The 13,127-nt window shown below is 56.5% G+C and overlaps 1 protein-coding gene across 2 annotated transcripts in view; it reads right to left on the reverse strand.

The window, feature by feature from the left end:
* Positions 1 to 13,127, reverse strand: part of LOC129132521 (nuclear mitotic apparatus protein 1) — a 33,141-nt gene that overhangs the window by 14,414 nt on the left and 5,600 nt on the right. The window contains exons 4-23 of one of the 2 annotated variants that reach the window (XR_008535828.2): positions 12,956 to 13,035; positions 12,111 to 12,193; positions 11,942 to 12,022; positions 11,582 to 11,666; positions 11,059 to 11,185; positions 10,359 to 10,513; positions 9,899 to 10,016; positions 8,337 to 8,454; positions 7,856 to 7,996; positions 7,460 to 7,582; positions 4,587 to 6,494; positions 3,869 to 3,910; positions 2,823 to 2,891; positions 2,610 to 2,720; positions 2,311 to 2,529; positions 2,086 to 2,210; positions 1,749 to 1,992; positions 781 to 1,048; positions 534 to 670; positions 221 to 421 (exon numbers count right to left, since the gene is read on the reverse strand). Coding sequence is in view for 1 of the 2 variants with exons in the window: in XM_054651763.2 (XP_054507738.2) it covers positions 221 to 421; positions 534 to 670; positions 781 to 1,048; positions 1,749 to 1,992; positions 2,086 to 2,210; positions 2,311 to 2,529; positions 2,610 to 2,720; positions 2,823 to 2,891; positions 3,869 to 3,910; positions 4,587 to 6,455; positions 7,460 to 7,582; positions 7,856 to 7,996; positions 8,337 to 8,454; positions 9,899 to 10,016; positions 10,359 to 10,513; positions 11,059 to 11,185; positions 11,582 to 11,666; positions 11,942 to 12,022; positions 12,111 to 12,193; positions 12,956 to 13,035 (4,396 nt within the window). In the remaining variant the exon portion in view is untranslated. The remainder of the gene's footprint in view (positions 1 to 220; positions 422 to 533; positions 671 to 780; positions 1,049 to 1,748; positions 1,993 to 2,085; positions 2,211 to 2,310; positions 2,530 to 2,609; positions 2,721 to 2,822; positions 2,892 to 3,868; positions 3,911 to 4,586; positions 6,495 to 7,459; positions 7,583 to 7,855; positions 7,997 to 8,336; positions 8,455 to 9,898; positions 10,017 to 10,358; positions 10,514 to 11,058; positions 11,186 to 11,581; positions 11,667 to 11,941; positions 12,023 to 12,110; positions 12,194 to 12,955; positions 13,036 to 13,127) is intronic. The other variant, XM_054651763.2, reaches the window with a different exon arrangement.

The raw sequence follows: 13,127 nt of genomic DNA on the forward strand, positions 1-13,127 counted from the left end.
AGGGTAGAAGGCTCAGCCTTTCGCCTCTGGAATGGCCTCCTTGCCAGCACTGGGAGCATCACGAGTACTAGAGACACCACTGGATGCTGGAAATAAGGGACACTGCAATCCAGGATCAGTGGGAACATGTGGCGAATGGTGTCCACAGCAGCTCCCTCAAAACCTGGAACACCTCTTGTTCCCAGTAGGGTGCTGTGCTGGGGGACTGGGCTGAGCTCACCGGGGGGGTGTCAGGGCCCTGGTGGGTCTCCTCCGAGAGGCGTTTCCTCCGCTGCCGGGTGGTGATGCTGCTGGCCTGGCTGCTGCGCTGGCTGCCGGTGGCCATGGGCTGGGAGGAGTGCCTGCTGCCACGCTGCAGCGTCTCTTCTGGGTCCCCCATCTTCACATCCTCATCCGTGATGGTTCCCAAGGAGGTGGAGGGCTGGGGAGGAGATGTGGGGATGTTGCTGAGGGGACATATCCGTTCCCAGACCCACTTCCCAAACCCCAGTTCTGGACAAAGGGCTGCCTGACCTCCCCCTCCCGGCTCTTACCATGCTCTCTAGGGGGTAGCTGGTTTTCAGGTGGGGAGGGCGGGCCTGGTTCCGCCGCTGCAGCTCCGCAATGCGGTTCCAGTCATCCATCTGCTCTGGCTCATCCTGGCACATGCCCAGCTTCATGGTGCTCTGGCCTAAATCCAAAGCAAGGAAAGATGAGGGGGCTTCCAGGTAAGACCTGACTCCCCCAAGGCAGGGCAGAACCCCACAGCCAGCAGTGCAAGTGCTCCCCGCCCATACACACCGAGGCTGGAGCTGCTGGTCCGCTGCAAGCGCAGGGAGCTACGGGTGACTGGTCGGTACCCAGGGAGGCCCAGCAGTACTGAATGGCCAGGGGTCTTCTCTGGGGAGGAGGCTTCCAGCTTTGCAAGGGTTTCCTGGGAGGAGAAGCTGGTGAGGGAGCGGGTGGAGGCACCTGAGCGCAGACGGCCCTTAGCAGGGGAAGATGTTTTTGTGGAATGAGCCAATGGGATGTTCTTGATGCAGACCAGTTCCTCGGGCTCTGCCTGTTTCTGGGAGAGAAAAATCCACAGATAGGTTTAGGTTGAATGGACCTTAAAGCTCATCTCCTTCCACCTCTTCCTTCCCTTGGCTGGGACACCTTCCACTAGACCAAATTGCTCTAAGCTGCATCCAGTCTGGCCTTGAACACTTCCAGGTATGGGGCAGTCACAGCTTCTCTAGGCAACCTCACAGGGAAGAACTTCTTCCCAATATCCCATCTAGCCCTGCCCTCTGTCAATGGGAAACCACTCCCCCTTGTCCTGTCACTCCAAGCCTATTTCCAAAGTCCCTCTCCAGGTCTCTTGGAGCCTCTTTAGACACTGGCAGGGGCTCTAAGGTCTCCCTGGAGCCTTCTTCTCCCCACTTTCTCAACCTATCTCCAGGACAGAGGGACTTCACCCCTTGGAGAGCTTCTGTGACCTCCTCTGTCCTTGCTCCAGCAACTCCATGTCATTCTGATGTTGGGGCCCCAGAGCTGGAAGCAGCTCTGCAGGTGGGGGGGTCTCAGCAGAGTGGAGCAGAGGGGCAAAATGCCCACATTGCACCACTTCCCACTGTGCTGGGGCGATCAGCTGAGGACATGGCTGGACTTTAGGCTGCCAGTGCACATTGACAGGTCACGTTCAGCTTTTCAGTTCCCAGCATGCTGGGTCCCTCTGCAGTGCTGCTCCTGATCCCTGCATTCCCCAGCAGGGGCCCCCTGCTCACATCTGTCATGGTGATGTTGATGGTGGTGCGGCGCCGGGCAGAGCGGGTCTTGCAGCCGGAGTCGAGCGAGAAGTCTCCCGGGAAGTTGGCGCTGCTCTGGAGCTGTGACCGCCTCTCAGAGAGGATGGGAGTAAAGTAGAGACTCTCCAGGGATGACTTTGTCTGGGGCAGCCGCTGAGACAGCAGTGACTCTTCACTGTCTGACGGCACCACTGAGACTTCCAGCTGAGAGCTGGCAGCCTTCCTGCGGAGACAGGGGGTGAGGGTAGCACCAGCAGGGCGACCAGGCCTGGGAACGGTGGAGTTTTGGGGTGCTGGAAGCAGATGGATCTGGTACCTGGGGGAGCTGAGCTGCTGTGCCTCATTGAGGCTATCAGTGCTCTGGTCAGCCACACTCTCAAAGGAAGCCTCATGTCCCTTTATTGTGGCAGTCTTCTCCTGGAACTTGCTGAGTTCCTGCACCTGAATGGGAAACAGGGAGGAATGGATGGATCTGTCCTCCAAGTGAGGTGGTGATGGAAGCGAGGACAAGGAGGGTGAAGCTCAACTATGCCACACCCACCTGAGCTTCCAGGCTGCGAATCTGGCTGGTAAGAGTCTTGCAGCTCATCTCAGACTCCTTGGCCTGCAGGATGCTCTCCTGTAGCTCCTTGGCCAGCCTCTCTGATTTGCTCTGAAGCTCTGTGTTCTCTTCCTGCAAGTGCTCCATGGCCTTCAGCTTCTCTGATAGCTCCTGGTTCTGCTGCTTCTTGGCATCATAATGACTTTTTGCCTTCTCCATCTAGGATATAAAGCAGAGGAATCCTGTCGATCTTCCCAGCAGTGTCAGGGACAGCAAGGCCATACCAGCCCCCAGCATACCTGCCCTTTGTAGTGCTCAGCTGCCTGCTCCTTCTGGGTGAGCTGCACCTGCAGCTCTGCCACCTTCTCCTGATGGCTTGTGACTGCTGCCTGCAGCTCCGCTTCCAGTGCCTGTGGGCAGGGAAGAGACGGGCTTAGAGACAACCCAGCTGAGCCCCCTGGCAGCACCAACAGCTCCAGGGCTCAGCCCCCAGGGTTTTGGTCCCTCTTTACTTTAACTCTCTGCTGCTGGGTCCAGGTGGCCTTCTCATGCTGAGTCAGCTTTTTATTCAGCTCATCCACCTGGAAGAAAGAACATGGCTTGGTGAGACCAGCTCCAGCCACAAAACTACCATCTTCCTGTGGAGGAGCACAGCCCCTCCTCTCTAGCCAGCTCTAGGGCACAATGAAGAAATTTCCTGCCACAGGGCCACTGTTCAGCACCACCCACTGCCAAGGAAGATCCCAGGACATGCCAAGGTGACCGTCACCCACCCCATGTTAATCCTTACAGCAAGGCTGGCTGGAGCTACCCAAGCAGAAGGAGCAGTCACAGGCTGGAAGCAAAGCCTCTGTTAAGTCCCCAGTGCCCAAGCACTTGCAACCTGGAGTCCCACAGGTCATCCAGCACTCTTGACACAGGGAGCTGGCTGCTGCAAGTTCTGGCCTGGCCATGCTCTCCCTGCTCCAGGGGATGCTTGAGGAGCCCTCAGCCCCCTGCTCATAGCCACAAGGTCTCTGCAGAGTCCTGGGCAGCTCTGGCTGGGACTGGACAGGGAAATGTGGCTTTTCCAGCATTGTTTCCCAAGTGCTAACTCCTACCACATCTGAGATCAAGGCTACTCTAGCCACATCTGGCCCATGCTGTCTGAGCACAGCTGTTCCTATCGGTTGTGCCAAGAGCTGGGCCTTGGTTAAAGGTGGGGGAGAAGCCATCCCAGCACTGGGATAGTCCTATGCTGAGGAGCCCTGCATGCCCCTGGCAGCCACCTGCTGCGTGTGCTGCCATGGGCCATGTCAGAAGCCATGCCAAGTTGCAGGCACTAATGTGAGGGAGCAGGTGGCAGGATGGGAGCCCAGTTGCTACCCCCTGGAGCTGAAGGTGCCCAGAGACTTGGAGCCAAGGGCCCCATGGCTGGGTCCATGCTGTGAACAGTTCACAGTGCTGTACAGTACACAGTTCACAGTACAGTACAGAGGAGAGGGTGGCTCCAGCAGGAAGTGACAAACAAGGAGAGCTGTGCACTGTCACTGAGCAGCCAGCTCGTGGTCTGTGTTACCTGCTTAGTTTGGTCCTTCTGGATTATCTCCAACTGCTCCACCTGCAAGCACAAAAAGTAGAGGTGAGTACACAGCTGAGACATAGGCTGTTTTCCATACAATCATGGAGTCATTTAGGTTGGAAAAGCCCTCTGAGACTGAGTGCACTGCCAAGACCACCACTAATCCACATCCACATGTCTGTTAAATCCCTCCAGGGACAGGGACTCTACCACTGCCGTGGGTAGACTGTGCCAGGGCTGGACAACCCTTTCAGGGAAGGCATTTTTTCCTAATAGCCAACCTAAGCCTCCCCAGGCACAACTTGAAACTATTTCCTATTGTCATGCCACTCGTTAACTGGCAGAACAAGTTACCTGGGAGACCCCCATCTGGCTGCATCCTCTTTTCAGGGAGCTGTTTCACCCTTTCAGGGGGGAGACAGTCCCCCCCTTTAGCCTCCTTTTCTCCAGGCTTAGCCCCCCTCCCAACTCCCTTAGCTGCTGCTCATCAGACTGCTGCTCCACATCATTCCCCTGCATTGCTGCCCTTCTCTGGAAACACTCCAGCACCTGTATGTGGACAGTCCCTTTCACACCTAGAAATGTGTCCCCACACCCCTAGTCCCTGTGCTGAGCAGGACATGGATTCAGGGCTGAAGTGCAGAAGGCTGAACACATCCCTTTGCCAGGAGGGTTCCCCCATCCACATCCCTCCTGCTGGGAGTAAAACCCCTACCCGACTTGTCAGTCTCTGCTTCTCTTCCAGGAGTTTCTTCCTCTCTTCCAAGGCTGCCCCCTTGCTGTTCCAAGACTCCTGCAGGGCCCGCTCCTTTTCTGCCAGCTGCTCCCGCAGCGACCGCACCTCGGCTGCCTCCAGCTTGGCCTGCGCTAGCTCGGCTTGCAGCGTGGACACAGCTTTTGCTCTCTGCTCCAGGTCCTGGCGCTGCTGGCTCTCTAGGGAGGCATGCCTGGCCCGAGCGCTGTCGAGCTCCTGCTGCAGAGCAGCCAGGAGCTGTTCCTTCTGTAGGCACTTGTCCTGGCAGACCTTTGCCTCCTGCCGCAGCTCATCCTCCCGCTCGCTCTGGCTATGCCGGTCCCTCTTCAGGGCCTCAATGGTCATCCGCTGCTTCTCCAGCTCGTCCTGGCACCGCTGCACCTCCACCTTCATCAACGAGCACCTCTCGGCTGCACGGGAGGCTGCGGTGGCCATCTCAGTCTGCAGCACCCGCAGCCTCTCCTCCAGCTTCTTGCTCTTCTCCGACTCAGCCAGGATCAGGCGTTTCAGCTCCTTGCTCTCCCCTTCCTTCTCTTTCACCTGGTGATGGAGGATGGAGACCTCCTGCTCCAGGCTGCTGATCAGGCTGTTCTTCCTCTCAATCTCCTGGACACACTGGGACACTTGTTCCTTCCAGCTCTCCTTCTCTTGCACGGCAGAGCGGAGGGACACCAGCTCCTTCTCTGCAATCCGCAGCTGATCCATGGTGCCTTCCAACTCCTTGGACTTGAGCTTCTCCTGGGACAGCTGCTGGGAGACTCCCTCCAGTGCCTCAGCAGCTCTCTGGGCATCCGCCTCCAGCTTGGCCACACGCTGGGCTGCAGCTTGCTCTGCCACAGCCATCTTCTCCTGAAGGGATGACATCTCGGCCCTTAGCTTCTGCTCCTCGCTCTCCTTCTCCTTTGCCCATGACTGAGCGCTGGACAAGTCAGCCTGGAGGCCAGCCAGCTGCTCTGCCTGGGCCTCCAGCACAGCCACCTTCTCCTGCTCAGCCTGCAGCTGCTGACAGGTCCGGCTGTGCTCCCGGCTCAGCGCCTGCATTTCCTCCTTCAGCCGCCTGCACTCTTCGTCTTCCCCTCGGGCAGCAGGAGAGGCTCCCATGGGCTGCTCCTGGTTCTCCTGTGACACCTGGCGTGTGGCCAGCTCCTCACCCTGCTCTGGCAGGGCTGGCTCCCGGCCCTGAACCAGCTGCTGTTTCTCTGCCTCCAGTTCAGCGATCCTGGCCAGGTTGCCTTCCAGGCACTCAGCTGCCCGTCTCTTCTCGTCCTCCAATATTCCCTCAGTGTTCCGCAGGGATTCCTCCAGGAAGAGCAGCTGCTCCTGCAGGCGGCTGTTCTCCCGGGCCAGCTTCTCCCTCTCAGCCAGCCTCTGCTGGCTCTCCTTCAGCCTGCCCTCCAGCTCCTGCAGCTGGGCTTTCAGTGCCTCTGCTGCCACTCCCTGCTGCCGTTGGGCACTCAGCTCCAGGATCTGGGCTTCCAGTTCGCCCACCTTGTGGCTCAGCACAGCCTTCTCCTCATCCCCGGCCTGCAGCTGGCTGCTGAGGGATGTGTTGGCCTGCTGGAGCTGCTGCAGGGCAGAGTCCCTTTCCCGCAGGGCCTGCTCATGCTGGGCGCTCAGGGCAGCCAGCCGCTCAGCCTGCTCCTCGGCAGCTCGTGCCTGCAGGTCTCGCTTCAGTCTCTCCTGGGCCCGCTGGCTCTCAGAGAGGGAGCTCTGGAGGCTGGTGACAAGGCTGTCCAGCTGCTTCTTCTCCACCTCCAGCTGCTGCTTCTCCTCCTCCAGCTGCAGTCCTTTGGCCGTGAGGCTGGACACTTCCTGCTTCAGCTCCTCCAGCTGGCAAACAGAAGAGCAGGGAGACTGTATTGGGTCTGACTGAGACAGAGAGATAGTGCTGTTCAGCAAAAACACCGGTGTGTTATGAACACCTTTCCAGCTACCCATGCAAAGCACAGCACTGTGAAAGCTTCCAAGGGAAAATGAACTCTTAACCCACCCCAGCCAGGGTCTGGGAGTGGGCACAATGAGACCAAGCAACACAAATTAACCAAAGGGATATTCCACACCATATGATGTCAGCTCAGATATAAAAGCTAAGGGACATGGGAGGAATGGAGGGCAGTCATTATTTTAGTGTTTGCCTTCTGGAGCAGACACTACACGTGCTGAAGGCCCGCTTCCCAGGAAGTGTCTAAACAACACTCACTGATGGGAAGTAGAGATTAGCTTTTCTCTTTGCTTATACACACAAACTTTCACTCTTTTTGCTTTAAGTAAATTGCCTTATCTCAGCCTACTAGTTATTCTCCATCTTATTTTTCTCTCCCCTGTCCTGCTGGGAAGGGGAGTGATAGCAGAGCTTGGTGGGTGCCTGGTGCCCAGCCAAGATCAGACTACCACAGGGACAAAACATGCACCTCCTAGGTGTTACTCAAGCTGTAGCCAACAGGCTCACCAGAGCCCCACATGCTGCATCCCACTGGGAGCTGCCCAGTGCCTGCCTTCCCTCTCACCACACCCCAAGGGCACCTTGCTTTTCCCTCAGCCTTGTGCCACTCTGGTCCCTTGGACCAAACCTTCTTTTCACCGTGCAGGAGATGCTCTCTTCACAACCAGTTAATATTGTGGCAGGCTGGGGAAGCTCCCTGGCAGCAGTATTTGCAAATTCAGCCCAAAAGGAGCTCTCCCAGAGTGCTCAGCCCCACATCCCCTAACCAGCAGCAGAGAGCAGCAGGCTCTGCCCTACATGGCTTTGCCATGCATCTCCTGGCACCTGCTGCTCTCTCCAACTGGAGTCGTTTACCATTCAAGCCCTTGAAGCTGCAGAAGCCCCAGTGTACCTTCAAAATGTCCCCCATGACTTCCCCCTTCTCCTGGGCACTGCATTCCTCCAGCTTGGCCAACTGGTCCTCCAGCATCGAAATCTTTCCCTGTAGAATCTCAATTTTCTCTTCTGAGCATTTCTGGAGACAGAGATGGGACTGAGCATGGTGCAAGACAGAAGAGCCAACCAACCAAGGAGGGCAGCCCGTCCCACCCTGGGGAACCCTTCCTTAGTTTCAGGGAGAGGCTTCCCACAGGAGCTGACAGTTACACAGCTTCTCCCTGTGTGCTGGCAAAAATGGGCAGGAGGGCTCCTGGCTGCTGCACCCTGCTTGCACTTGCTGTGTCCCCCAGCTGGGGGGGACCCTGGGGAAGCTACAGGGGGGCACCCACCACCCCCCAAGCCCCCTGACCTTATCCTGCATTGCTGCATGCAGCTCCTTCTCCAGCTGCCGCTGCTTTTCCTGTGACTGTGCCATGGCACTGTTGTGCTCCTCTGAGAGCTCATTCAGGGCTCGCTGCAGCTGGACCATATTGCTGGCGATCTCCCGCAGCTGCCAATGAAAATCCACCCAGTCCACAAGAGAGGCAGAGTGTGCCTTTGCTGCTCAGGGCTCTGCCCACTCCCCATTCCCAAGAGCTGCAGCACACATGGGCATCCTGGGTTCTGGGTGTTCACCACACGCAGGCAGCTCCACCCAGCCGCCATTCCCCCACCAGAGTTCCTATTTGGATCAGGATCCAGAGCCCAAGGCAGGCTTGGTCACTGGGTCAAAGATCGCATTAGCAGAACCATAAACATCCCAGCATCCAGCACTGCCATCAAATCCTCCCCCCGGGCTCCATCACAACCAGCTGGGCTGTGGGACATGGAGAGGACACTGCACCCCGTACCTTGAAGGAAAGATCCCCATTCTCCTCGGAGAGCTGGTTGATTTTTCGGTCCATCTGGGCTTTTTCGGTCTTCAGGTCCTGGCACTGCCTGAAGGCCTCGTGCAGGCGCCCCACCAGGCTGTGGGAAAGGAGCTGCTTAAGGAAGTGCTTAAGGAGGCGGTGCATGCTGGCAGCAGGCAAGGATATCACCAGGGATTGCTGCTGCTGGATATTGCCACGGAAACTAAAGGTTCCAAGGGATCTCCATGCCTTGCTGTGACTCTGCCATCAACCCAGCTCTAAACCTGGCTCCCAACAGGTGGCAAAGCAGAGTAGAGATAAGCAATGTTTGTGCTTTGCAGAAGCCCAACTGCTCCAAACTGAGAGCAGAGGCAGCTGTGGGACTCCAGCCACCCCCCGCAAAGGGAAATAAGTAAGGAAAGGACAAAAAAAGACATGGCACTTCCAGTGGAGTTTGGGCAGCCTTCCCAAGTAAACAATGGCACAGGGACAGAGCAAAGACCAGGATGCAGTGTGACAGGTGACTTCAAGTGTGTGACAAAGCCCAGTACATGGGATCAAAGTAAAGGCCTGGGAAATGGGCTGGAGTCAGGAGTTCCAGGATCACCCTGAAAGCTTCCCCTTTTCCAGGACAGGTGAGACAAGGGCAGCACACCCTTTTCACATTACAGGAATAGCTGCTCCCATGCAGGGTTTGGATTAAGAGTGGGCTGTTAGAACAGGCTGCATGGTTTGGGACTGGATCCATGCCCACTGCAGTAAAAATGGGCTGCAGGCCATAACTGCCCTGAGGGCATGGTCAGCGTGATGGTGGCACAGCTGTGTCATGGGCTGATCCATGGGCAACAAGGGAGGAGGGGATTCTGCTCCTCTCTGGTAGGACCCCATCTGCAGAGCTGCCTCTGTCTCTGGGGTCCTCAGTATCACAAGGATGTGGAGCTGCTTGGAGTGGGGCAAGTCCAGAGGAGATGCTCCAAGGGCTGCTGGAGGCCCTCTGCTCTGAAGACAGACTTGGAGAGAGACCTGAGGGTGTTCAGCCTGGAGTTGAGAAGGCTCTGGGGACACCACAAAGCACCTTCCAGCACCTAAAGGGGCTCCAAGACAGCCAGAGAGGGACTTTGGACAAGAGTCAGGAGTGACAGGACAAGAGGGAATGGTCTCCCACTGACAGAGGGCAGGGTTAAATCAGATATTGGGTAGAAATTCTTCCTTGAGAGGGTGATGAAGCCCTGGCACAGGTTGTCTAGAGAAGCTGTGGCTGCCCCATCCCTGGAAGGGATTCAAGGCCAGGTAGGAGGGGGCTTGGAGCAACCTGGTCTAGTGGAAGGTGGCTCTGCCCATGGCAGAGTATTTCAGCTAAATGAGCTTTCAGTTCCCTTCCAACCCAGCCCCTTTTTTGATTCTGTGCCTGCTGTCTTCTCCTCAGCACAGAGAAGAAGAAGGTTTGCTTTCTCCCCTGTTTCATGTACTGCTAGGGAAGAGACAGACAACATAGAGTCTGGAGATGTGGGAGTGACAAGATCCCACCTAGGAGGAAGGAGTCGATGTTCCTGGAGGATTACCTCTCATTCTTCTCCCTCAGCTCCTCCATTTCTTTGGGTTCCAGCAGGTCTTCAGCTTGCTTCTCATTGAGCTTTACCAAGCGATCAATCTGCTGCTGCATCCTGGTGATCTGAGCATCTGGGGAAGGGGGCAAGAAAGGGCCCATTACCAACTTTTCATGTCACCTGAAGACCCCACAACAGCATTTCTGCACAGAAACCCTCTGCAGCAGGAGATCAAAGAGCCGGGCCACCACCAGTGCTACTGCTCAGCATAGGTGTTGCTTCGGTCATGGCTTTTGTTGCCCAGGATATATAAGGGAATACAAGATGGAAGAAGGAACCTGGAGTCTCACTTGTGGCATGGCAAGATGGACCATGCACAAGCAGAGTTGCGGTGGGGTCACAAAAGAAAAGTCAGAGAAACATGAGATCTCTGTCCCAGAGCCCTCCCTGCACCCCAGGATATACTGGTACTGACCCTTCTCCATAACGAGCTTGTGAGTCTCTACCACCTCCACCTCCAGCTCTTCCTGTTTCTTTCTCTCAAAAGCCAGCTGCACCTTCAGCCTCCGCAGCTGAAACTGGGGGGTCTGCATGATGTCCCCCATGGGAGAAGACTGAGTGCTGGGCAAGCTGCAGAGAGACACACACAAGCTGGATTATTATCCTGAGCCAGCCCAGGCCCCATGCAGCCAGACCCACTCTGCTACCCCCATCTCTGGGGCAGGTTCTCCTGCCTGCATCCCCAAGGAACTGCTGCCTTAAAAATCTAGGAACAAAACAGCACACATACAAAACAATTTCCATCAAGGAGGTAATATAAAAACTGGTCTTTCATTGGAGGCCTCCAGGGGCAAATATGGAAAAATGCCTCCACTGGAGACAGGGTTTAGTGGTGGCCTTGGCAGAGCCAAGGGCACAGTTGGACTCGATGGTCTCAGAGGGCTTTTCCAACCTGAACAATTCCATGATTCTAAAAGGAGCTGGAGCCCAAGCTCACCTCCATCATCCATCCCCACATCATGCCGGAGCAACATGCAGCAGGAGAGCACCAAGGCAGAACAGGGCATTCCGGGGAGTCAGCGTGCAGCCTGGCTACACCTGCGGGTCCCAAAAGCCGCCCCACCCACCCCTCCCTTCCTCCATTTCCCGTGGCAGCCAGGAGGCAGGGCACGTACTTGGCGCTGGGGAAGGAGGCGATCCTCTGCAGCTCCAGGAAACGCACCTCTCTCTTGCAAGGGAGAGAGAACAGTGGGGAATGCTCCTCAGAGCTGCTGCTGGACACACTGGACAAGGGCGGCTCCGCTGGAAATAAAAAGAGAGAACACAGCTGCCATCTTTAATATCTAAGAGGCTGAGCAGCTAAAATCTCAGGGGCACAGGAACCACAAATTCCAGTAGGGATGGAATAGCCAACTGAGGAAGCCAAATACCTGCCCTACATCCTCATCCCTCCTGCTCCACAGGCCTTCCCTAGCAACTCTGCTCCCACAAGACTCTCAGCATCCCACCTGCTCCTCTCCTCCAGGGAAAGGCTGAGGTACTGCTGAGTAGGAAGAGCCAGCAGGTCTGAGGTAGCCCTACTCTTAGGAGTTTACGGGGGACTGTTTTGTAGCTGAGCACACCTGGGTTGTGCAGCTGCCTTTACAGCTGGGCAGCTACAGCAGCACAAACAGGAGGAAAAGCCAGGGCAGCACTTACCTTTCCTCTGCAGAAATGGCTCCAGATTTTCATTCAGGCACTCCTCGTTATCCAGCACAAATTTGACAATTGATGCCAGTTCAACCTGTGTTGGAGGAGCTGCAGAGTTAGTGGCTCTGCTGCAGGTCACAGGCAGCACCACAGCAGGCATGGGGCAGCTCCCTGCCTGCCTGTGCTGCTGCCCACACTTGCCTGCCACAAGCTCTTGATAGCCCAAAATCACCAGTGAGCACCACAGTGCCCACTCCACACCATCTTTCAGTGAGACCCAGGAGTGCAAGTCCCAGAGCACCTTCCCCCAAAGGAACCGCTGCTTCCCCCTGCACCCCAGACCCAGAGGAGGAACCCCAAAGGGATTACCTGGGTCTTGTAGTCGAATTCATTCCAGTCCCCAGAGTCCTTGGAACTTACGGAGGTGTGATACAGGAGCAGCACGGCCACCTGAGCAAGGCAGGAAAAGCATGAGTAACACCAGGCCAGCCACAAGCACATTGGTGCCATCTGGGACTAAAACATGCCACACAGTTACCTTGGCCAGGGCCAGCTCCTCTCCATCCAGGAGTTTCTGTGCAGAGACAAGGTTTTCTGCAGCCACTTTGTGCCGGCAGTGCTCTGCAACAGAAGCAGAGTTCCCAGTCACACAGGAGCCACTGGGCACACTGCCTCCCCTGAGGTGGCACTCATGGCCAGGAGGGCACTGTAATGCATCCCCAGGGAAGGGACATGGGGCAGGAGGGGCTCTAGAGCTGAGATCCCAGTGGTCAGCCTTGGCCATTAGCTCTGACCGACTTTCATTCCCCTCCCTGGAATTCCAACCTAAATCCCAGCCTCCCCATCTTGGCATCTCCCCTCCAACATCAGCACAAACAGAGAGCTCCATCTCTGGGTGGGATATGAGGTGGGATATGGAGTCTTCCCTCGAGGAAAGACTGAACAAGAGTGAACCAGGAGTGAATCCTGATGTTAAGTGCCAGACGTGATAACACACTGAACAAGAGTGTGAGATATTGCCCATTTCCCCTCCCAGGATTTCTGCTTGGGTAAAGGGATTTTTCAACTGGGATTTGAAGAGCAGGTACCCAACTAGGAAAACTGCTCCAGGCAGCATCACCAGAGCAGCCACTGGCACCCTGCCCTTCACACCCAGAACCTCCTTTGCTCTGAACCCAGACTCTGATAAGGATTTCCATCTGGAAGTTTCCCCTTCCACAGGCTGCTGCAGGAAAGCTGCTGGCACCTCACAAAGATGCTGATGTGGGGTGAGGGGGTCACTTTGTGGAGAGGGAAGCTGCAGTCAGCAGACCAGCCTCTCTCAGAGGTCAGGGGCACCGAGCAGGGGCAGTCGCTTTCCCCAGCACCAGCGGAGGGTCTTACTCTGCAGGAAACCATGGATGAAGGAGATCCTCTCTGGCAGCGGCTGCTCCAGCACAGACTCCCCCTCCTTGCTCCCGTGGCTGGAAGAGTGCAAGGTGTGCATTAACTCCTTCTGGAGGGATTAGACCAACGCTGAGGTTTGTGCAGCAGGGTTTGCTGAGCCAGGGCTGCC

This window comes from Agelaius phoeniceus, chromosome 2, assembly GCF_051311805.1.
Source record: "Agelaius phoeniceus isolate bAgePho1 chromosome 2, bAgePho1.hap1, whole genome shotgun sequence".
In the NCBI taxonomy this organism is placed as follows: domain Eukaryota; kingdom Metazoa; phylum Chordata; class Aves; order Passeriformes; family Icteridae; genus Agelaius; species Agelaius phoeniceus.